General features: G+C 40.4%; 1 protein-coding gene across 1 annotated transcript in view; it reads left to right on the top strand.

The window, feature by feature from the left end:
* Positions 1–24,690, top strand: part of LOC126471560 (uncharacterized) — a 51,618-nt gene that overhangs the window by 21,956 nt on the left and 4,972 nt on the right. The window contains exon 4 of the mRNA XM_050099787.1: positions 5,390–5,483. Coding sequence (XP_049955744.1) covers positions 5,390–5,483 — 94 coding nt within the window. The remainder of the gene's footprint in view (positions 1–5,389; positions 5,484–24,690) is intronic.

Consider the following 24,690-nt stretch of genomic DNA (forward strand, 5'->3'; position numbering starts at 1 on the left):
GCGAACACGTTTCGACACGAAGTTGCCGCTGTGTTTGTATGCTCATAGACGAGCCGTGTATCGGCTGCAATTGTTAAATTCGCGGGGGGGTTACCGTAGAAACGCTAGAACTAACAGTGGCCGATACTGCCGGACTTCCCCCTCAGCCTTTTCTCACTCCATACCCAGTTTTCGGCCATTATTATTGTTTGTGTCACGAGCTCCCGCCAACAACGGCTATTGTGTTACACGTATACATTGTGTTACACATAGACATTATTATTATAGACTAGAGATAATTTATATGGCAAAACAACATTTGCCGGGTCATCTATAACATATAAAGATTTTCAGAGGTGGAACGAAGTTCGCCGGGTATACCTTGTAACTTTATGGAATGATGTTCAAACTGTGTACTGCAGGATTTCGATTGTTAATAGTGTTAGTGTCACGACTTGTCGTTAGGCATCGGCACTGGTACGGTGACGCAGGGTTCAAACACAAGCATCAGTGTGTATTACAGTTGCAGACAGGCAACACTGGTCTGGGCTTTACTCTTAAAGCTGCCTTATCAAAACAACAGCTGTAGTACTGCTGCTCTTCGAGAGTATCGACACATTAAAAGAATACGGAGCAGTCCTCTTTCCGCACTGGGGTTGAAGAACACGATTCGGAAGTTCGAGTTAAATGTCGATTTCAGAATTGTTTCTGGGACAGGCCGATGGCCAATTGCGCCACAAATTGCTGAAGAAGTTACTAGTGCTATGGCTGAGAATACTGGACGCAACGTGTGATATTCAAGCACTGCACGAGCTGTGTCATCACAGTTGAACATTCCATGATCCGCCATTCGAAATCATCCGCGAACAATCTCTACTGAAATTTCATCTGTCGTGGATGCAGATGGTCATCACGTTTGTAACCTGGAACGTAAACATGATACAAAATTAACAGATGTTAACCTCTCATGTGGAAATTAAAATGTCTTTCTTTCAGTCGTTTATCCGTTAATTCTCTTCTGCATGTCCTTACAAAAGTTCGCACGAAGTTTCCTTGCTCTACGATCACTGTTTGTTTATGGGGACCATCTAAAGAAGCGAAAGTTTAATTCTAACCACGCTTTACGTTAAACCTTCGACTGCTTCTCGATTTTTACTGCCACACTTCCTCTGTTTACCAAATTTACAACTCTTTGATACCTCAAGATGTAACCTATTGCTGTCCGCGGCTCGTGGGCTTGCGGTAGCGTTCTCGCTTCCCGCGCACGAGTTCCCGGGTTCGATTACCGACGGGGTCAGGGATTTTCTCTGCCTCGAGATGACTGGGTGTTGTGTGTCTTTCGTCATCATTTCATCCTCATTCGTAGTGGCGTTAAAGAACTTGTGGGGCGACGGCCGAACCGCGGCGCGAGAGGTCTCCTGGCCACCAATGCCATACGCTCATTATTATTATCCTATCGCTGACCCCTTCTTTTAGTTCAATAAATTTATATAAATTTCTTCACTTAGTTCCTTCATTAGTTATCCGATCTATCCTTCTTTTGTAGTGCCGCACTTCCAAAGCTTATATTCTCTTCTCGTCTGAGCCGCTTAACATTTACTTTTCACTTGCTTACAGTACAGATATATACCTTCGTATAAGACTTCGTAACACTTGACCTATACTCTATGTTAGACTTTCTCTTAGAAACGCTTTTCTTCCTTTTAGCAGTCTGTATTTTATATCCTCTCTACTTCATCCAAAGCAGAACTTATGTACTGATTTTGTTGCCTCATTTTCTAATCTAATTTCTTCATTTGATTCGACAACATTCCGTTAACTTTGTTTTGCTTTTGTTGATGTTCATCGTATAACGTCTTCTGCAGACTCTGTCCTTCTCGTTCAACTGGCCTTCCGAGTCGGTCGCTGTCTCTGATAGATTGAGAATGCCACATTACTAAGTAATCTCGCATATTTTCACACGAGCTGCACGAGATGTTTCTCCTCTGTCATTATGTAACGTATTTAAGTTGGGGGTGGACAAAAATATGGAAACAACATAATCACAACACATTACCATGCCTAGTAAGGTGCAGAAAAACCATCTGGTATTCAAAACAGCTTCCAGTCATCTCGGAATGGATAAATACAAGCTCTCTATGGTTTTCAAGGGAATCTTTTACCATTCTTCGTGCAAAACAGTGGCAAGTTCAGGTAAAGATGACGGAGGTTGGTAATGATAACGCAGCGTATCTTTGAGGCAGATCCCAAAGACTCAATAGCATTGAGATCTGATGACTGAGTTGGCCAGGAGAGTTGTGATAATTCGTCCTCGTGCGCACAAAACTGGAAGATGCGAGCTGTGTGAACAGGAGTCCTGTAGCCTTGGGACACAGCAGCACCAATGGGAGGGCCGGCCGAAGTGGCCGTGCGGTTCTAGGCGCTGCAGTCCGGAACCGCGAGACCGCTACGGTCGCAGGTTCGAATCCTGCCTCGGGCATGGATGTGTGTGAAGACCTTAGGTTAGTTAGGTTTAACTAGTTCTAAGTTCTAGGGGACTAATGACCTCAGCAGTTGAGTCCCATAGTGCTCAGAGCCATTTTTGAACCAATGGGAGACAAACATTCTACCAGGGGACGGAGGACGGACCCAATCAGCCAAAATGGTGATATACTCCTTGACAGGATTGCGATCTTCGAGGGTAGCCATGGGGACCATGCGATACCACAATTTTGCTGCTTAAGTCACCAACGAACCACCACCATGTTTCACTTGTCGGACGTAAAGTCGACCAGAAGCTGGAAACAGTGTGAAACAAGACTCAGACGACCAAATGTCATTCTTCTATTGCTCCATAGTTCTGGTTTACCGCTCCAGCATCACGTTTCACTGTTACGGGCATTTGCATCACTGATGCGCGCTGAGTTTGAGTTCGCTTTGGAATTCCCTGCTTATGGAGTTCCCTTCGTGTTGTTTTTGCTGCTGACAGGTTTTGCGAGTGCAACAAGCAATTCTGCAGTGACTTTTGCACTGTCGTCCTCTTATTTCTCGTGACAACCATCCTCAATGACCATCCGTCAATATCACTTAACACGTACTTTCATCCGCGTTATGATATAGAGGATAATGTTTTTCCGTTTTTCCTGTATGTGATGAAGCCCTCGAAACGATGCTTCTTGAAACCAAATACTTAGGCTACCTTGGTTATGGAAACGCACCCCCCCCTCCCTCCCCCATACGAGCACCAACAATTTGCCCACGTCCGAATTCACTTAGCTCCGCCATAATGTACTAACAATTACATTGGACCCTGTTCTAATCACGGCTCACACTTGCGACGTATTGAGAACATTGCACAGGTGCCGTTTGTGGTCAAATACACCAGTACAACCTGCGGGCTTGGCTAGTATCTGAAAGTAAACTTTTTTGCTTCATTTTGTAGCCATTTGTATCAGTATGGCAGTTACTGTTACTGCTGAACCATGAACACTGATCCTGTTACCTGTAAGATCCTCAAAGACGTCAAATCTGCTCGTTGAGAAATAATTGTATATATATTGCAATATTCGCTACATTTTCACTGTATATTCTAAGCTTTTCCAGAGGAATGTCTTAAAACTGTTATGCAAGAAGTTTAGTGTCGTCTACAAGCTTGAAACTGGGAGAAATTCTCTTAAGTATTACAGCATTGCAGAGTAACGTTTGTATAAATCAAGTCAGATTTTGTATGACTTTTGAATTTGGCGCTGGAATAAGCATGCAACTAAATCTTATATCCTACTTATGAAAGTTAAACTTCTGCAAATTGTTTCATATGCAAATTCTGTTGTTAAATCAGTGGGTGCAACTCACTTATCTACAGAAGGATAAACGCCGCATCCCATCTCACGTAGACCATAATTTCGGTAAACACTTGTCCCTAATATCTCCCTCTCATCAACGTTTTGTTTCACCTGATTTTCTATACTAAAATATTGCATGATTTTCAGAAGTGCTTAAAATCATGTCCTCCGATGTTAGTCCTTCCCCAACTTGAATTACTGACGAAAATTACACTTTTATGCTCCTATGATACGAAAGATTTTTTTATTGTAAGTTTTTTCGTTTACACACTTGTAATAGGTTGTCTACAACGGACAGTGGTTGTTTGTATGACTTATTTAACATAATTTTAATGAAGAAAGTAAGACGACGATGCGTTTCGTACGTCTGCTTGCCAACAAATATGATACATTTCCCATGACACCCATTAGCCAGAAAGTTAAAATTTCAAAATGGTTCAGTAATTGCATCAGGCAAGTTTGTCATTCTGCTGCATAAACTGGCACATTTCTTTTTTCAAATGTAAAGCACCAAGGAGTTCAATTACTACACCTGTTAACGTGAAGAGTTTGACAACATAGAACTGCTTCTCCAAGGGGGATAGATACGCTAAATTCTACAATAAAATGTGGGATTAATTATTCGCGAGTACACGATAATGGAAAAATGGAACTCGAAGTTACTACAATGAGACAGTGTAAACGATCTGAAGCATTTCATGGAACGTTTAACTTGAACAATCATTGATCATAATGATCATAACATTTTTCAGTAACAACATTTTCCGACTCGGCTGTTACTAGATTATTTATAAGTATTTTAAAATCACGATTTCGGCGTATGTGCCATTTTCAAGTGTTAACTGAACATGAAGTTCGTCAATACACATTTTTTACTGTTAAGATGACGTCGTCCTTCGTGTCCAACCATATCTCCATATTTCACTCAATAAGTGTAAGAATAAATCAGATTTCTCATCTTTGTATAAAAAAGGACAATAACTCCGTCAAAGTCAGTGTAAATACAGCTGCCTTTTTCCATTGTGCATTCGACAGTACGACACTTAAAAAGATGAAGCCAAGTATGAAGATATGGTTGGACATATGGAAGATATCCTGTTAACCGAAAAGAATAAGAATTGACACACTTGCTGCTGGATTATCATTTGACAGTGGTTCACACGTAGAAATTACGGTTGTGAAATACCAGCAAATGTGTAGTCGAGGCAGAACAGGAACATGTTGTCAGTTCCGAAATACTGCAGGACAACGGACACAAGCGAACAGAAAGTACTCAGACTTTACATTTTTTCTGGGAGTGTGTCCTCTTTCATAGTTTCACCCTGAAATCCACTTACCAGTAAATGAAGTAAATTCATTTGTGCGAACTGCTTGTACTTAAAGATGGTGATCAAAATCGCCTTATATGCTGGTAGAATAAGTATTTTGTAATACATGTGTGACTTATCTTCTGTGAAGCGTGCAAGCTACCTGTTAGTGAATCGCTCTTAAGCCAGAATCCATCGGACTGGGCAAAGAGTTTGCATTATTTTTGTGCCAACGCTAGCGCCACGTGCCAGGAAGTGAAGGTTGCGTGTGGTGTGTTGCAGGAGGCGCAGGATGGCAGCGAATGGCTGTGGCCGGGAGGGGCTGACGCCATGCCTGCCCCAGTACGACGCCAGGCCTACTACGTACGCAAGGACGGTCAGTCGCCTTCTGATTCTTATTTTTTATCTTCCTATGTATTAATGACCTGACAGACAATACTAACATATCTTGATAAGACTTCAGTGGGCGCAAAGAGTTGCAACTTGCTTTAGAAATTCAGACGCACAAAACTGTGCACTTTAAAAAACGCGGTATCCTATGACTGCAGCATCAATGAATCACAATTGGAGTCATCCAAGTGTTACAAATACTTGGGTAGAACAGTTTGTGGAGATATGAAGTGCAGTTTGATCACAAGGGCTCAGTCTTTGGAAAGAGCACTTGGCAGACTTTGGTTCATTCTTGCGATACTGATAAAATGTAATCAGTCTACAAAGGATATTCATGACCAAATACTCACGCAGTCTAGAACAAATAGGGGATATGGAACTGATACAAAGAGAGGTAGCACGAAAGGTGACATGTTTCTTTGATCCACGGGAGAGCTTCAGGGAAATGTTGAAGTTTGAACTGTCAAACCCTTGAAGATAGAAGACAGTTACCTAGCGAAAGCCTACTTATATACTCACAATGAAGTGAGGTACCTAGCAATATCCTACATCTCCCCTCGTAGGGATCGCAAAGGCGCTTGCACAGAGGCATTTAACCAGTCCTCCTTACCGAGCTATACAGGCAAATGAAACATGAAGGCGTCATAATACGTAGTGTAACGAGAAGTACCCAATGCAGTGAATTTCGCAGAGACTAGCTGAGTGTAGATGCAGATGGATGAACTGTTAGATTAGATGGTGAAATTTCACTCAAAATACCTTACTGAAGATAGATATTTATTTTATTTTCTTCTTTTCTCCTTTATACCATAACGTACACCCATTCAGCCTACGAAATCCTACTAATTAGAAAAATGAGTATCATTTATTATTATCACAATGTAATTAGGAGCAGTGTGAGCTTCTTGTCGTGGACTTAATAATATTTTGCCAAGTTTATCACTTTTTACAATGCACTCTTCAAATAGTAACTCTCCAAAATAGTAGGATAGATACCCCCTCCAGGAAAATTAAAGTGGCCTTTGGAAAAAGCGAAGCGGATTTATGAATATGAAGAGCTAAGATGGAAAACCAGTCCTAAGCAAAGAAGGGAAAGCTGAAAGGTGTAAGGAGTGTATAGAGGATCTATGCAAGGGAGATGTACTAGAAGGCAATGTTATAGAAATGGAAGGGGACGTAGAAGAGGATGAGATGGGAAGTAGATACTCCGAGAAGAATTTTACCTCACACTGAAAGACCTATGTCGAAACAAGGCCCCAAGAGTAGACGACATTCCGTCAGACTTACTGATAGTCTTGGGAAGTCCAGCCATCACAAAACTCTTCCATCTAGTGTGCAAGATGAATGAGGCAGACGAAATACGCTTAGACTTGAGCAAGAATGTAAAAATTCCAATTCCGAAGAAAGCAGGTGCTGACAGGAGTGAATGTTACCGAACTATCAGAGAATAAGTCATGGTTGCAAAATGCTAACACGAATTCTTTACAAAAGAATGGAAAAACTGGTAGAAGCCGATCACTTTGGATTCCACAGAAATGTAGGAACAATCGAAGTAATACTCATTCTACGACTTATTTTAGAAGATAGGTTAAGGAAAGGCAGACCTACGTTTATAGCACTTGTAGCGTTAGAGGAAACTTTTGACAATGTTGACTGGAATATTCTCTTTGAAATTCTGAGGGTAGCAGGGGTAAAATACAGGGGGCGAAAGGCTATTTATAACTTGTACAGGAACCAGATGGCACTTATAAGAGTCGAGTGGCATGAAAGGGAAGCATTAGTTGAGAAGGTAGTGAGACAGGGTTGTAACGTATCCCCGCTGTTATTCTATCTATACACTGAGCGAGCAGTAAAGGAAACCATACATTGAGCGAGCAGTAAAGGAAACCAAAGAAAAATTTGAAATAGGACTTAAAGTTCAGGGAGAAGAAATAATAGCTTTGGTTTGCTGACGATTTTGTGCTTCTGTCAGAAACAGCAAAGGTCTTGCTGCACCATCTGAACAGAATGGACAGTGTCTTGAAAGGAAGGTACAAGATGAACAAGAACAAAAGCAAAACAAGGATAATGGAATGCTGTCGAATTAAATCAGGTGGTTTTGAGAAAATCAAATTAGGAAAAGAGTCATTTAAAGAGGTAGATGAGTTTTACTATTTGGGCACCAATATAACTGATGATGGCCGAAGAAGGGAGGTTATGAAATGTAGACTGTAAGTCGCAAGAAAATCGTTCCTGAAGAACAGAAATTTAACATTAAATACAGACTTCAGTGTTAGGAATCTTCTCTGGAGCGTAGCCATGTACAGAAGTGAAACATGGACGATAAAGAGTTTACACAAGACGAGGATAGAAGCTTTTGAAATGTAGTGCTACAGAATAAGGTTGAAGCTTGGATGGGTAGATCACATAACTAATGAGAAGGTACTGAACAGAACTGGGTGGAGAAGAAATTTGCGGCGCAGCCTCTCTAGAAGGTGGGATCGGTTGATAGAAGACATTCTGAAACATCAAGGAATCACCAATTTAGTATTGGAGTGAAGTATTTGGGGGGGGGGGGGAGAGGGGGGGGGGGTAAAAATCGTAGAGGGAGACTAAGAGTTGAATACAATAAACAGATTCCGCAAGATGTAGGTTGATGTAGATAATCGGTGATGGAGAGGCTTGCGAAGGATAGAGAGGCATGGAGAGCCGCATCAAACCAGTCTTCTGACTGCAGACCCTAACAGAAACAACATTAGTTCCTAGTCTTGATGATTTAAATATTTCATTATCTGTCGTCCTAAAGGTTTTTCTACTACAATTTTGATGAACCTGTCTTCCTGTGATATCGTTGTATGACGAATGCTTTTAGTCCTTTTAGCTTTTATGCTTGCTACAATGCTAGGTTCCTTAAATATTACACTACTGGCCATTAAAATTGCTACACCAAGAAGAAATGCAGATTATAAACGGGTATTCATTGGACAAATATATTATACTAGAACTGACACGTGATTACATTTTCACGCAAGGGGTGCATAGATCCTGAGAAATCAGTACCCACAACAACCACCTCTGATCGTAATAACGGCCTTGATACGCCTGGGCATTGAGTCAAACAGAGCTTGAATGGTATGTACAGGTACAGCTGCCCATGCAGCTTCAACATGATACCACAGCTCATCAAGAGTAGTGACTGGCGTATTGTGACGAACCACTTGCTCGGCCACCATTGACCAGACATTTTCAATTGGTGAGAGATCTGGAGAATGTGCTGGCCAGGGTGGCAGTCGAACATTTTATGTATCCAGAAAGGCTCGTACAGGACCTGCAACATGCGGCCGTGCATTATCCTGCTGAAATGTAGGGTTTCGCAGGGGTCGAATGAAGGGTAGAGCCACGGGTCGTAACACATTTAAAATGTAACGTCCACTCTTCAAAGTGCCGTCAATGCGAACAAGAGGTGACCGAGACGTGTAACCAATGGCATCCCATACCATTACGCCAGGTGATACGCCAGTATGGTGATGACGAATACACGCTTCCAATGTGCGTTCACCGCGATGTCGCCAAACTCGGATGCGACCATCATGATGCTGTAAACAGAACCTAGATTCATCCGAAAAAATTACGTTTTGCCATTAGTGCACGCAGGTTCGTCTTTGAGTACACCATCGCAGGTACTCCTGTCTATGATGCAGCGTCAAGGGTAGCCGCAGCCGTGGTCTCCGAGCTGATAGTCCATGCTGCTGCAAACGTCGTCGAATTGTTCGTGCAGATGGTTGTTGTCTTGCAAACGTCCCCATCTGTTAACTCAGGGATTGATACATGGCTCTAGGCGCTTCAGTATGGAACCGCGTGACCGCTACGGTCGCAGGTTCGAATCCTGCCTCGGGGATGGATGTGTGTGATGTCCTTAGGTTAGTTAGGTTTAAGTAGCTCTAAGTTCTAGGGGACTGATGACCACAGATGTTAAAGTCCCATAGGGCTCAGAGCCATTTGAACCATTTGATACGTGGCTGCACGATCCGTTACAGCCATGCGGATAAGATGCCTGTCATCTCTACTGCAAGTGATACGAGGCCGTTGGGATCGAGCACGGCGTTCCGTATTACCCTCCTGAACCCACCGATTCCAGGATCTCGACCAACGCGAGCAGCAATGTCGCGATACGATAAACCGCAATCGCGATAGGCTACAATCCGACCTTTATCAAAGTCGGAAACGTGATGGTACGCATTTCTCCTCCTTACACGAGGCATCACATCAACGTTTCACCAGGCAACGCCGGTCAACTGTTGTTTGTGTATGAGAAATCAGTTGGAAACTTTCCTCATGTCAGCACGTTGTAGGTGTCGCCACCGGCGCCAACCTTGTGTGAATGCTCTGAAAAGCTAATTATTTGCATATCACAGCATCTTCTGCCTGTCGGTTAAATTTCGCATCTATAGCACGTCATCTTTGTGGTGTAGCAATTTTAATGGCAAGTAGTGTGTATATAGTTCTACATTTGTTACGAGTGGTCATGCTCCACTGATGTTTGGTTTGTGGGGCACTCAACTGCACGGTCATCAGCGCCCGTACAAAGTCCCAATTTTTTCACAGTCCAATTTTGTACACAGTCCAATCTATTCACTGTCACGAATGCTGCTGCTGCTGATGATGATGAAATAATGAGGACAACACAAACAGCCAACACTGGGCGGAGAAAATCCCCAACCCGCCCGGGAATCCAACCCGGGACCCCGTGATCCCGAACAGCAACGCTAGCCACTAGACCACGAGGTGGCGACTCATGCTCCATTGACAGGGCCCTTTGCAGCTACACAATTCATATGAGTTTAACTGAATTCCCCATCAGAGATTGACAGGATACGACAATGCGAAAAAGGAAAGTCTTTCCTGATGTTTTGCAACTAACATTTATTCAGTCTCAAACCACTCGTCGGCCACCTGTCGACGGCCTAAGAACCCGAAACTCAGTCTATATTTAAGTAAATCATAATTTCAGAGCGTGAGGAAACTGTTTACTGTATTATATTTTAAGTAGTGTTTTCTTCTAGAATATCATGAGTGCTGCCTCATATGCATATGCTACAACTGGTTATATAATAACTTATATATGATTATTTTGGTTTTCATAAATATATTTGTGCTCTTTCAGGTATTTGACGAAGGATACATGTGCGTTTGTAATCATAATATTAATTTAATATTTTACTTCTCAATATTACTTACTTCACAATATTATTAATTAATTTAATATTAATTTAATGTTAATTTAATATTAATATTAATTAATTTAATATTTTATTTGAAGAAGGGTCTCAGATATATAAATTCATTTACATGTCCACAAGTTTCAGTTTGAAACGTTTATCCATTATGGATGCGGGAAACTGCGACTGCGATGGATAAAGGTTTTCAGAAATAACTGCAACCAGTCACTTTTGTGATGATTCAGTTCTTTATTTTACCATGACCAGTTTCAAGTCACCTAGCGATTCATCATTTTATGCACAGTTTATTATGCGTCAGATCCATCGCTGCATCTTGTGGAAGAATGGTAGTGAGCTTTTAAAATTCCGCGAAAGCTGTCTGTGAGGCCGAATTCGAACGTCAAACTTTAATCACTGTATCATCAAATTGCTTAATTTTCATTCATTTGAATGTGGATTATCACCGAATGGTTTGTGTAGTCTTTCAGCATAAAGAAACTGCTCAAACAAATTACGTTTTCTTTTCATTATGTGAGAATGTATTACTTGACCACGATATTATTGCATTTCGCCTGCTCTGGGCGTTATCGGAAGCACGCGGTGACGTTACACTAAACAAGTACAGTGGTGACTAAGGAAAACGCGTCGTACTGTGAATGATTTCAAGACAGTTGTACATATACTACCAAATGCTTCAACGTGTAATCGTGAAATTTCTTGATAAAAGCTCACCATAAGCCGACCGAAGCGTTCCCACTCGCAGGTGCTACAGGGTCACAATTATTGAACTATATGAAAAAAACTCGTCATAATTTGTGAACAGTTTGCGTTAGGACGTGCAAACTGCACGTTTGGGCGCGGGGCATGGTGGGAATTTCATGTTTTGGTTTAGCGACGAAGCCCACTTTCATTTGGATGGGTTTGCCAAAAAGCAAAATGGGTGCAGTTGGAGGACTGAGTATCCGCATTTCGGGATCGGGAAGTCTCTTCACTCTCAGCGTGTGACTGTGTGGTGTGTAATGTACAGTCACCGAATAATCGGTGCGATATTCCTTGATGGCACGGTGACCAGCGAACGGTACATGAAGGTTTTGGAAGACGATTTCATCCCCATTATCCGAAGTGACCCTGATTTCGACAAGATTTGGTTCATTCACGACAGAGCTCGACCCCATCGAAGCAGGATAGTGTTTGATGTCGTGGAGGAGCACTTTGGGGACCTCATTCTGGCGCTGGGGTACCCAGAGGCCATTGGCACGGGCCTCGCTTGGCCGTCATATTTTACGGATTCTGGACACATGCGACTCCTTTTTGTGGGGCTACAGAAAAGACGAGGTGTGCAGCAATAACCCCAAAACCATTGCTAAGCTGGAAACAGCCATTCAGGAGGTCATCGACAGCATCGATGTTTCATCACTACAGCGGGTCATGCATGATTTCCCTATTCCTTTGCGCCACATCATCGCGAATGATGGCAAGCATATCGAACATGTCAAAACTTACATACGAATATCTGTAGTAATCTTTACATGTTGAATTTCATAACTTATTTTTTTCTTCATATAGCTCATAATTGTCACCCTGTATGATATTGTGATCATCTAATACTTATAACTGGTATTCTACACTTCCATGATGGAGAATGTGAACAACGTTCTTCTACCCAGTTGAGCCTATTAGGAAGTGCGGTAGTTCATTAGAAAAATCAATAGTGGGATCACGTGAAGTACACTGAGCTAAGGTTCACTTCTGACATCTCACCAGATTGTGGTCAAGCACATTTATTTTTTTATCGCTAGAAATGTCTTTGTTACTACAAACACAATGAAGCGGAGGCTGCATGCGTAAAAACGAAATCATTATATAACACTTCCGTCTACTACTGTTATACCATAACCTCTAAGCTGGAAGCAGTTCGTATAATGAAATTATTTTTATTCAAGCAATTACAGTATAAAGAAGCAGAGCAGTGTTACCCTCTGAAAGGATTTTTGTTGTGTTGACCGCGATTTACCTAACGGAGGTGGCTTATCAGAAGTGAAAGTCAGAATTACGTACATATTTAAACAGTAATAAACAATATTTTACCTATCCACACTGTTCACAGAATAAAGATAACGGTCACTAGCCTAATGAGACATGAGAATGATTAACATTCTTGTACAAGAAAGTAGGTATGAGTAACTTTAACGGACAAACACAACCTATACTTTGCCACACGAGAGTGCAATGAACTCTGACACCTGCATATGTTAACGTTAAGGTTGGAGCTGACAGGTAGAGCAGAACAAACTATTTGCATAAATATAACAGATAACTATACACACTACTATCTTCAGGGCTTAGTCAAACTGAATGGTCTCAATAATATTACTATCAATATTCACTGTAGAATCATGAAATGGACATAGGTTCAGTATTTCTTTTACCAATTAATTTTCCATCTGACATGGAAAAAAAATATTTCACTAGCAAACTATTTCTCACTGGCCTTTGAATAAAAGAAGCTACTGTTATAATAGATAGTGGTCTTCCTGTTAATTGTTACCTAGAATAAGCACAATAGACAAACTGAGGGTCCAGTTACATTATTAATATGTACTTTCAATACACAAGAGACAAGCACTTAGCAAATATGAGTATATAGCTTCCAACAAATGCAGTGAGACACAATATTGACATATTTGTAAGAAACTAACTCACCTTTTACAATTTACGACAGGCAGCACTATGATCATTAACTAAACAAAACTTTATAAGCCTCAGTTTTAAGAACTTTTAAATTTTAAAGTAACAGGAAATTGTTTACTAAGAAAAACATTTCGTGCCAAACTTTAGTAATATTTACTTTTGGAACCATCCTCAAGATGGTTTATTGCCTGTCTTTATTACCAAAGTCTTCTACTTTCAAGTCAATGATTAAATAGGTAACTTTGAAAGTCCACAAAACTTTAAATTGGACTGTTTCAATCACTGGGAGGCTTTCACAAACTTACATTTACTACCTCCCACAATTTTACCAACTCCACAGTAAATCTGAATACTCCCTTCTTACCAAATATCAAACAACATTATTTAATTAACTGTTTGGCTTTGAGGCTTTCATTTTTTCCACAACAAGGACACTTGGTAATCGTAGTTCAAACGGAGGGAAACCTGAGAGGTGGTGTGATACGGAAAAAAATCAAGATAGGTACATATATTCAGTTACCTTATATTTGAGCACTCCTAAACATCCAATGATCTGATCCTTCACTTTACATATCTATAATTCCTTGGTTCCTTTTCAGTGATTGCGCAATGTGGTGGCGAGTGCATGTCGGTGGGTGGAAATGCTCGTTCTTGGTCATAGGCTAGATACCAATTTCAGAATAGTTCCAGCTCTTTATCCATCCATCCGAGGCATTAGCACCTTGGAAATCGGCACCAAAAGCTTCTCTCGGCACCAGCACAATACACAACTTTTGCATGAGCAGTTGATAGTTTGGTAGCTCGTCCCCGACTGACTCTTAATCCACCTCTTCTACCAATGCCAACCACAATTTGCACGCGCTACTAAGTTCCGTTCCGGAGGGGAACCACACCACCTTTTACATACAAAATGACTAAAAGCCCTTAGTGAGGATCAGTCTTTACAAAACAGCAAGTAGTTACTTTAAACAAAACATGTCATTTGCACATATTGGTATTTCTATGAAAAATTATTTAAACAAAATTACAATTATATACATTAAGTTTTGTTCCTTCCAAATGAGAAAAAGAATTTAAATGATAGATACACTACATTGCATAGAATCAAACCATGAATCAAAGGTTTTACAAAGGAAAAAGCGAACACTCTTGTGCTATCAATACGATCAAATAATATTTACAATAACAGAAGGTAGAACAGAAAAAAAAATTATGTCAGTAGAGCTATGGAACTGTGGTGTTACAATTAGATCGCTCTAGTAGTGCCTTACGGGTTTGAGGATAGATACATAGATTCAGTGTTAATTTGTGACGTCAAAGACATGTGCGGAAAAACGGGCTATCCTTCAAATGTAAGAGCTTAGAGGTAAGTGTTGGCATCTGTTGCTGCATATATCACTTAGGGGTGAGATCAATGTCAATGCTGATAGTTTCCGTACCCAGCAACAGATGGTAACACCTATCTCTAAGCTTTTACATTTGAGGGCCAGTCCGTTTTTCCGCGCATGTCTTCAATTCTCTGCACCTTTGGCCGAGAACAGTGTCCTATGCAACTTACACGTCCCAAGTAGCAACGAATTAATCGCCAGTATTAGGGAACAGTGTTGAGTGTGCTTTCCTCCTAGCACGCTGAAACGGCGAAATTAAAGGCAGTATATGGTTGTAGATGAGTGTAAAATGTAAGGAAAGGAAAAGGTAAAACCTTACTGTAGATGACACGTACCTTCTGAACATCATGCAACAACGGGGACAGTGAAGTAAAATGTAAGTTGTTACTGGTTAGTATCATCTCCATACAGAGTCAATATAAGGAAGAAGGGGTTGTCACACATTTAAAAATTGAAGATAACGTAAAAGTCGTTTTTCTTAAAAGAAAGAAAAAAACTGGAGCCATATGCGTGTCAGTTGTGACTAAAGAATACAACCCTTGTAAATGTTATTAGCGCACATCTCACTGCAGGGAAACCTTCTGCCTATAAAAAAATCCGGGTTTATTTTGATCTGCCTGTCAAGCAGGATGAAGCAGTGGTCGGTTTATCAATATTTCGATGTAAATTTCTTAAAGGATTATGGGAGAACAAAATGAGTTCGAGATATTATTTTGCTGCTACATGGCTTTTCCATTTTATGTACAACAAGATAGCAGGACTCTTACTGATAACATTTTCGTACATAACACAGATGTCGAAAAAAATTAATATTCAGTGCTTGCTATTGCACTTTCTGAATAACATAATACCAGTAAAATGAACAATGTAAAGACATACAGCTCAGATGCAACTCCGTAACAAGCCGTTTATTAAAGATACAAAAATACATTGTATTGAAAATGAACTACTAGAGGTAGAATGTGATAAGGTACACAGGGGGCGAGATATTAAAGTGAAATGCGATGTGTTTTTTTTTAAATATTAGTATCAATAATTGAAACTAATTTTCAAGAAGAACTAGTCCAGAACTTTCACATAAAAGCAACCATGTGTAATTGATAGTATTGAAATATCTTCTAAACGGATAAGAAAAATTAAAGTAATCGCCAGAACAAGAGAAGATACAACATTAGTCCTGTTTTACGAAAATTATTGCAATATGTTAAGAGAAGTTCTTAAAATCTCTATAAATATTCACAACTTAACAGAAAATAATAACGGTGGTAACATAATTCGAACTATATGAAAAAATGCTAAAATGAGAATTTGTGTGCTATGCAGGGCTTGGACCGATAGAGAAGTGGCAAAAGTGGGAAATCCAGATGGCAAAGCGTTTAGAAAACAGCGTTTACGGGGCGTATCGCGAGGGGAATGAGCCACTTAAGTTACCGTAGTTACCGGCAACGGCGAGAGCACAGGACAGTAATCCGAGGGTCGCTGGGTTGAGTCTCTATGTGGATCCATTTCAATTTTTAGTTTGTACGTTACACTACAAATAAACCGGAATGCTCTGTATATTTTATTTATTAATATTTTCATGAAAAGAAAAGGCAAAGGAAACTTAGAGAGCAAATAAATTTCCAGGAAGCGATCGTAAGACGTACACGAAAGTTTCGTATATAAAATTTGATACTTTTATTATTTTAAAGTTGATGATTTGCACGCGCTGGGATGATATTCATTGTTAAAACAGGGGAAGCAGTAATTTTCTTGGCATCTCGCACACATTATAAATGTCGCATTTCTACAATTACGTGGTGTCTTAGAATTTCTATATAAAAACAACTTAATTTACATTCATAATGTTCTCTCTCATCCCACAGCTTGGCAGCAAATCAGGCATAACGCATTATTTCGCCAGCTATTAGTGAGGATAACTAGTGACGTACAGTGGAATGTATTTTGAGGCAGTCTTCTCGTGATTTGATTTCTTCTTCTCTCTCTATAAGATAAGAGCAGCTTTGAAGACTTTTGATCAAATTCTTTACCTGACGATAAAAACAGACATTGTTGGAGTGCACTAGCGGAGTGCATTTGGGAGAAGCACTTTAAAACTGCATGATGGCAATGCTTATTCATCTTGAAAAATTTCTTCGTATGATTGTAGATTTTTTTATCCTCTCCATGGGTCAATTAACAGAATTAATTCGTTTTCCGCACGGAGGGATTCATCACATCAGTCAAAAAATTGTTATGTAAGACTGTTGTAAGTTCCCCAGATTTTGATGAAGTAATGACGATATTTGAGACCTCGATCCAAAATTTTCCTTTGCCTCTAAGAAAATATTAATCAGTATGATATATTGATCATTATTACGGCTTATTTGCATGATAAGAAACGTAAAAATTGAAAACACAAAAAAACGACGACCTCACGTCCCTGCGATTACTGTTCTGTACTCTTTCCGTTGTGCCAACGGCTGCCGGGAAGCTAAGATAATATAAATGGCTCGTGCCTCGTCCGATCCGCGACAAAAGTGCTAATTTTTCTGAAAACTTGGCTATCTGGAACTCCAACTTCTGTACCGTTCATTTATGAGCAGGTACTGCGTATACCAGAAATTTGGAACAAATCGGTGACGACGAGTGGGCGCGGACCCTTTGTGAGTTTGTATGTCGTGACTACGCAAATTGAAAGCATTTTTCGTTGCCATTCATTAAATGTATAAACATCTGCCTCTTTACAACGTTTTCGACCGGTGAAAGTAGTGTGACATTTAAGCACAAATAATTTATCTAGTAAACCGTAGTTTTCGTTCGAGAAGATACATTGTCGGACCTTCATATGTAGACTTTCATAGGTATCTTCTATTACCTATTCCCACCATTTTTCTGTGTAAATTATGGTATTTTCGTAGAAAAGTTGAAGCTTTATGGAATGAAAGGTATTACATACAACGAAAATCCCCATGCCCCCGTGGGCCATATTCCATTTATAATAGTTTCTTTTACAGCCAGAGGGTGTATCACCATATTTAATCGACTTCGCAATCATGGACATGGAAAGGAAGGAGCCAGAAAAATAATGCTTTGGACTCCTGAAATTCCTTAAAGACTTTATGATACAAAGTTATTGTGGTTTTCAGTCCGAAGACTGGTTCGCTGCATCTATACACGCTAGTTTTCGTATGTGGATAACTATTGTACAAAACATCCTTTTAAAATTGCTTATTGGAGTCACCTCCCCCTACAGTTCTTACCGTCGCACTTTCCTCCGGTGCGGCACTTTGCGCCAGCTACGTAAATTTTGCATTGTTATTTTTGCAACTAATGATGGCTCGTTTCTTAGCTAAGTAAGTGCCAGTCTGCAGCTTCGAAAGTAGGGAGATCAACCCTCCGTTTATACCAGAATTTTTTCTGTCAGTTGGCGGTTCCTTCACCTCCGTCAGTATGTTAAGACTGTCAAACTGGACTGTGGTTCAGAGTCTACGTAACACTGCAGGTCTTCTAATAACTGGTTGGGTAAATCTGATCAAAAGTCGGAGGGAGGCAGGGGAATATCATCTTCAATAGGACCATATCTTATAAGGCCCTGTGGTGCTCAAATCAACATTGAACTTCGAGAGAACTTTCGTTTATTCTTGCAATTATAGCTTCGTTTAAGCGAAGCACTGTATCTTAACTCTTTATTGATTTCGCTCAAAAATAATCCATAATTTTGTCAGTAGCTTAGCGTTGCTGATAGTGATACAAAACCACTAAACATCGTTTATTTGTGTAGTTTCTGCGTGTATTTGGAGCTTCATCAACATCTAACAATCAAACGAAGCAGTGGACGCTCCACTTAGTAAATACTTCTTTTTCGTTACCTGTTACTATTGCGCGTAAGAATGAAATATTTATTTGCTGTAAAGCAGAGAACGATCTTGGCCAGTGATTCGTGGCGAATCCACTTACTGTGATTCATAATTTTTTTCACTTTCCCTGTAATGCGTAATTGCTGTATCCATTACAGTTCGATGAGGGTCATGGTTTACAAATATTCGTGATGCATCGTTGCCAATGGCTGCTAATTTATATGAGGTCATCCAGTGTATAGAGTCATATGACAGGATCGAATTTTTTAAAGCATTCATGTATGATTTATTCGTTTACTCTATAGTAACCACAGATTTTTAACTACCAAGAAAAATGACGTGTGTATGAGCCTGACATCCATGTCGCGCCGACTCTAGCACAACTGACCCATGGCCAATGTGCAGTAGTTATTTTCAGATGCACTGGGAGCATCCGACGATGTTTAGGAAGTCTGATATTTTATAACACACAACCTGATGTTTGTCTACAGATAAACCGCAGCAATGCGGGTATTATCTTATTCTCTTGATTATATGGGAGCATTGTTGTAATGGCAACACGTTAGAGATTTAAAGAACTACTTGGCACCATCCTCGGAACAAAGGGCCTCTGTTGATGATGCCGAGCGGTGCCGTATATCTCTAATGTATCGTCACCAGGGCAGTGTCTAGCTGAGGCTGAGTGCATGTAATCAGCGAAATTAGACGAATAACTCAGATAATACACCGTCTTTGACGGTTTATCTGAAGACTGATTAGAAAAATCGCTGTGTCCCCTTTTGACAATGCTCCACTTGCAAAATGTGATTTTCAGTACGGAATGATTTACGCCAAGTTGACGCAAACAGGCACGTGTTTCTTCCATAGAACAGGGTTCTTTAAAAATTGTGTTAATCTCTAGGCAAAGAAGACGAGAGGTGAAAATAGGGTCCTTAGGTCGTCATGCGACTTTATCTGCGACTGTTCACTACTTTTTAGTATTGACTATACTAGCTCTGCATTCCCATTATAAAAGCCTATAAAATAAGTTTTAATTTCCAAGAAATGATTCCGATCTCGTAAATGGCTGGGGACACTACTAATTTGCGATCTTAAAATAGCCTTCTTAAATGTGTCCAATTACGAGGGATCTCTATCCATCTAATACCTATGTATCGTAACTACATCTTCTGACAATTAGATTTCGTATAATTGAGATATTTCCTAAAACTTTTCTAATACTTATTCCAGGCCAGAGACGGCCAAGAATTCGACATGCGAGTAGTGCTCTTACACGCATGGATGGCTCTCTCACTTGGGTGCACACTTCTCCCACCCCCACCCACGCTGTCTGAGCGTGAGGAGGGGGAAAGAAGGAACGTGCGAACGCGCCGCATTTACGTGCATTCGCACGGCATAAGAATTGATTTCACATTTCGTATTTCGCAACAACATAGATCACAAACAAATCTAATTTTCACCATTATTTAATTATTTTTTGTGCGCTGAAGACATGATATAATTTTTATCTGGTAAAAACTGTCGGCATATGGAGAGATGCAGACAATTTCACAGATTTTCGCACTCCGGTTGCTATGCAATCGTGATTTACTTTGTCTCACAATCGGAAAAAGCCTTCACACACATATGTTTATAGCATTATTTTATCATATTTGCAACTTAGACCTAATAGACTGTTTTAACATAGAAGAATTTATCTTTTAAATGGGAATTTACACTGCAGATCAATCAGTTCCATCTGCATATGAACAGGGGCACTTTCAGCTGCAATAGAAAATCTCGAATACACCTGAGACACAGATGTAAGACTGGCAGTGTCCTCAAAACGTTTAGAAAGCTATCCTTCTAATACTTCCAAGGTCACAATGAATTCTTCAAACGGTGTTGTCTTTAATGCCAGTGAGCATAGAGAATTTGTCACTTCCACAATGTAATTTTCTTTTCAAATGAATCCTCATCAAACCAGAAATTAGTTGTTTCTCCCCTTAGAATGTCTGACTCTCGGGAATCAACAGTCAAGTCCACTTAAAATGAATGCGAGATCTGCAATCCATTCTGGAAGTTCTAATGTTCGCTCCTGCTTTCCTTTAACCTTCACAAATTTGACAATAGCTGGTTTTAAAGCGAAAAATCGTTTCAGGCATGCCCCTCGACTTAAACAATGTACTTTGCAGTAATATATAAAGTCTGTACACTCTTCCTTCAATTCCATCTAAAACTGTTGCAACTGACAGTAATACTGCGTGCGACTTCAGAAAATTTACTATTCGTATCAACAAATTCATCAACTGCTTCATGCTTGCAAGTTTAGCACAAGTTGCTTCTTGATGCACAGATCAATGAATCCTGTCTATTAGCCGTTGTAATTTTTGCTTCTTCATCGTCAAATAAATCTATAAATTCGTTTCTGTGGTGCTGTAATGTCGCTACATTGCAAATTTGCGGTACCTGTCGATTAAGCGACTGCATGATAGATATTGGGACGTCTCACTCTTCTATTCTGTCATTCCCTTCATTTATAAAGGCTTGAGGGGATAGCCTATTGGGCTGCCTCTTTTTGTGCAAACAGTCACTGGACTTATCTTCCATTATGTTACAGGGTGACAATTATTGAACTATGTGAAATATAATCGTCATAACTACTGAACGGTTTGCCTTAGCACGTTCAAACTGCACGGTTGGCCAGGTGGCATAATGGGAATTAGTATGCGTATGATGGGTTTAGTGACGAAGCACCTTTCATTTGGACGGGGTCGTCAATAAGCAAAATCGGCGCATTTGGGGACTGAGAATCTGCATTTTGCGTTAGAGAAGTCTCTTCACCCTCAACGAGTGACTGTGTGGTCTGCAACGTCCAGTCGCGGAATAAGCGGTGCGGTATTCCTTGATGGGACTGTGACTACCGAAAGGTACGTGAAGGTTTTGGAAGATAATTTCATCCCTATTATCTAAAGTGACCCTGGTTTCGACAAGATGCGGTTTATGCAAGACGGAGCTCTACCCCATCGAAACAGGATAGTGTTTGATGTCCTGGAGGAACGCTTTGGGGACCGCATTGGCGTGGGCCTCGCTTGGCCGCCATATTTTCCGGATTCTGAACACATGCGGCTCCTTTTTGTGGGGCTATAGCAAGGACGAGGTGTGTAGCAATAACCCCAAAATCATTGCTAAGCTGGAAACAGCCATTCAGGGGGTCATCGACAGTATCGATGTTCCGTCACTACAGCGGGTCTTGCAGAATTTCGCTACTCGTCTGAGCCACACCATCGCCAATGATGGCAGGCGTATCGGACATGTTATAACATAAATCCGAATATGTGTAGTGACGGTCATATGTCGAATAGAGTGTGTGCACGCCGTAGTTCGTAATTAATTTACATTTCTTTTCATGTAGTTCAATAATTGTCACCCTGTATGAAGAAACAGGGAAGGGTAAACGGTACCAACACCACGACTGTGCCGAACTGAAGAATGTCGTGCCAGCCGGAAAATGCCTCACCGCAATGCTAAATAAAATGTCGCGCCGTACGCAGTATTTCCGAGAAGAAGCAAGTAGTGGTGAGACACGCCGCCCTTCGGGATACACGCATGCAGCCACAGCGTGTTTGCGTGAGGTTTTGCACGCCACGGCCGACCGTTTTCTAAACTGGCACAGACCACATGATCATCGTTCTACTATACTGGTGCTAACTAAATTTTCAGCACATGCATCCGCATTCAGGAATGAGCATTTAATTAATTATTATTCTAGGACAATTTTTAACATTAGCCATTGACCGTTATCATTTCTACACATAATAAAATGTGCCTGATGTTATGAATTGTCCCGTTATTTTTCGGAAATTCATGGGACATTTAGCGTAGTTTCATTAGAATCGTTTCTTTGCTTACCTTTTTTTCTGTCACTAATGTTTTATGTGCAGAAAAGTACTGATCTTTACTGTCGTGTTCAAATATGTGAGAAGTATTGTGTCTTGAACATGATGTATGTAATGGATAGTCACAGTGAAGTAGCATTTTTAGGCACATACACCACAGCATAAACTTATGTCAGGTATTTGGTTACATGCAGCGAAGATAGCTTACGAACATGATAATTCTTACTAGTAGTGTCAGACTTCGCTTCAGAATGTATGTTGCCCTCTGCAACTTAATTTTCTTTTTACACCATTGACTGAGGTTTGTCTGGGAACAGACCAGTGCTCTACAAGGCATTCACCTACTTGCACACTCATGCCTCAGCTCAACCAACCACACACACACACACACACACACACACACACATATATATATATATATATGTAATGGCGGAAAAAAGAGACTATAAGACTGATCAGGTATCGAATCTTCACACTTGCCCACTGCCACAATTTACTGAAGGAAAAAAGTAGTATCTCTATACTGTTCATGTTTTCACTACGCGTAATTGTTACAACGTGGAAAAAGTTCGCAATTGGGGTGTGTAATGTATTTCTCTTGTCATTCTACAGCGCTCTAACGGATCTAAGACTTTCTGAAAATATAAAATTCTGTATATCTGCAGTTGTTTCCATTCCTAACAAAATCAGTGTATGTAAAGGATGACAAAGTTTATGTTCGGATTCTCCATTAATTTATGAAATTAAGAGTATTCGTCTGAAGGGTGAAACTTACGTTGTACCACAAGACTCCACACAATAATCATATAGTTAGCTGAACTTCGTAAGACATTGCTCCCTGGACTAAAAGAATCACAATGATAACGAATATGAATGAAACTGTCCAGGTTTCCGTTGCGATTATATGTTATTTCTTTCGTTGGTGTGTCTCTCAGTTGTTCAAATGACAGTTGAACATGTCACTAGTAACCTCAAAGAAATACCCCCTTGCAGTGGTGGTGGTGTATTGCTATCGAGCCTGCAGCCGCAGGTTGTATGTTGCATTACACGGATACTAATATTCTGCGGGCGGTTCCATCGGCACGGTTTACACACGACTTTTCCCTTGAATGAGAAGCATAATCTGCGTTTATCTTGAATCCTTCACCTTACGAATTTGTTGTCGTCGCTCAGAATCTCTCTTCCTTCACTGAAAACACGATCGTGGTAATTCCTCGCTGTGGCGAGAACCGATGCCATTGAGGTTAGTTATACATATAATCTTTGCTAGATATCTCGCGCGCAGTCCGGTCTGTTTAAAAATCTTTACGAGCCTGTAGATTTCTTACGTTTTCTAAACCTGGCTTTCACCGAACTTCAAGGAATTCTTGGTGTGTTATATAGTATCTTTTCACACAATGGCGCAAAATGTGAGTGCTTCCGATGTTGTAGGCAGTTGCGCTGACCTTTCCAGCCACTGACTTTTTAAGTCTGTTCGGATATCTTATTTATTGAGTGATTTCGGTTTACACTACCGTTTCTGTCGATCATTCTGGCGATGTAGGTAGAAATACACTCACTGACATTGTCTCCTCGGATTCGTCGTTGATACATCGTTCCCCTTGCAACACCAGAGAAAAACATGTCAGAATGACTAGGAAATCCAAAAATCCAGGATCATAAATCAAATACGCTATTATATGCTGGAGACTGATATACAAATCAGTCATGACGTGGCATGAATTTGTTGATATCAGTAACATTTTCGCCATTGTGCGGCTACCAACGTAGCTAAAGCAACCGCATGTAGGTCCTACACTTGGCACTCTGATTCCTCTTTTAGAGGTACTTATGTTTAAAGTTCATGTATGTTGAGAAACTACTTGATTTATTGTGCTAGATGTTATATTTATTCAAATGATGTCGTTCTTCGTGTACTTACCAGCTGACTACGAGCTAGTGTGAATGTTAAGTTCTTCATTCTGTCAGTCTGTGTTCTGCTGACGATTCTGCTAAGTGTTGAGGACTTGGTAATGGGATAATTACGTATAGGTGCAATAAAATATGATGATAAAAGTATTTGCTACATATTTTGCCCTTTATTAACAGAAGCAGTAGGCACTCAGAAGCACGGCAACACCTTCAGATCGAACATTACCAGGGTGCTACGTTTACGTGTTTTCTGCTGTAAACTACATACTTCCCCTTACTGCTGCACTA

Source organism: Schistocerca serialis, chromosome 3, assembly GCF_023864345.2.
Source record: "Schistocerca serialis cubense isolate TAMUIC-IGC-003099 chromosome 3, iqSchSeri2.2, whole genome shotgun sequence".
Taxonomy (NCBI): domain Eukaryota; kingdom Metazoa; phylum Arthropoda; class Insecta; order Orthoptera; family Acrididae; genus Schistocerca; species Schistocerca serialis.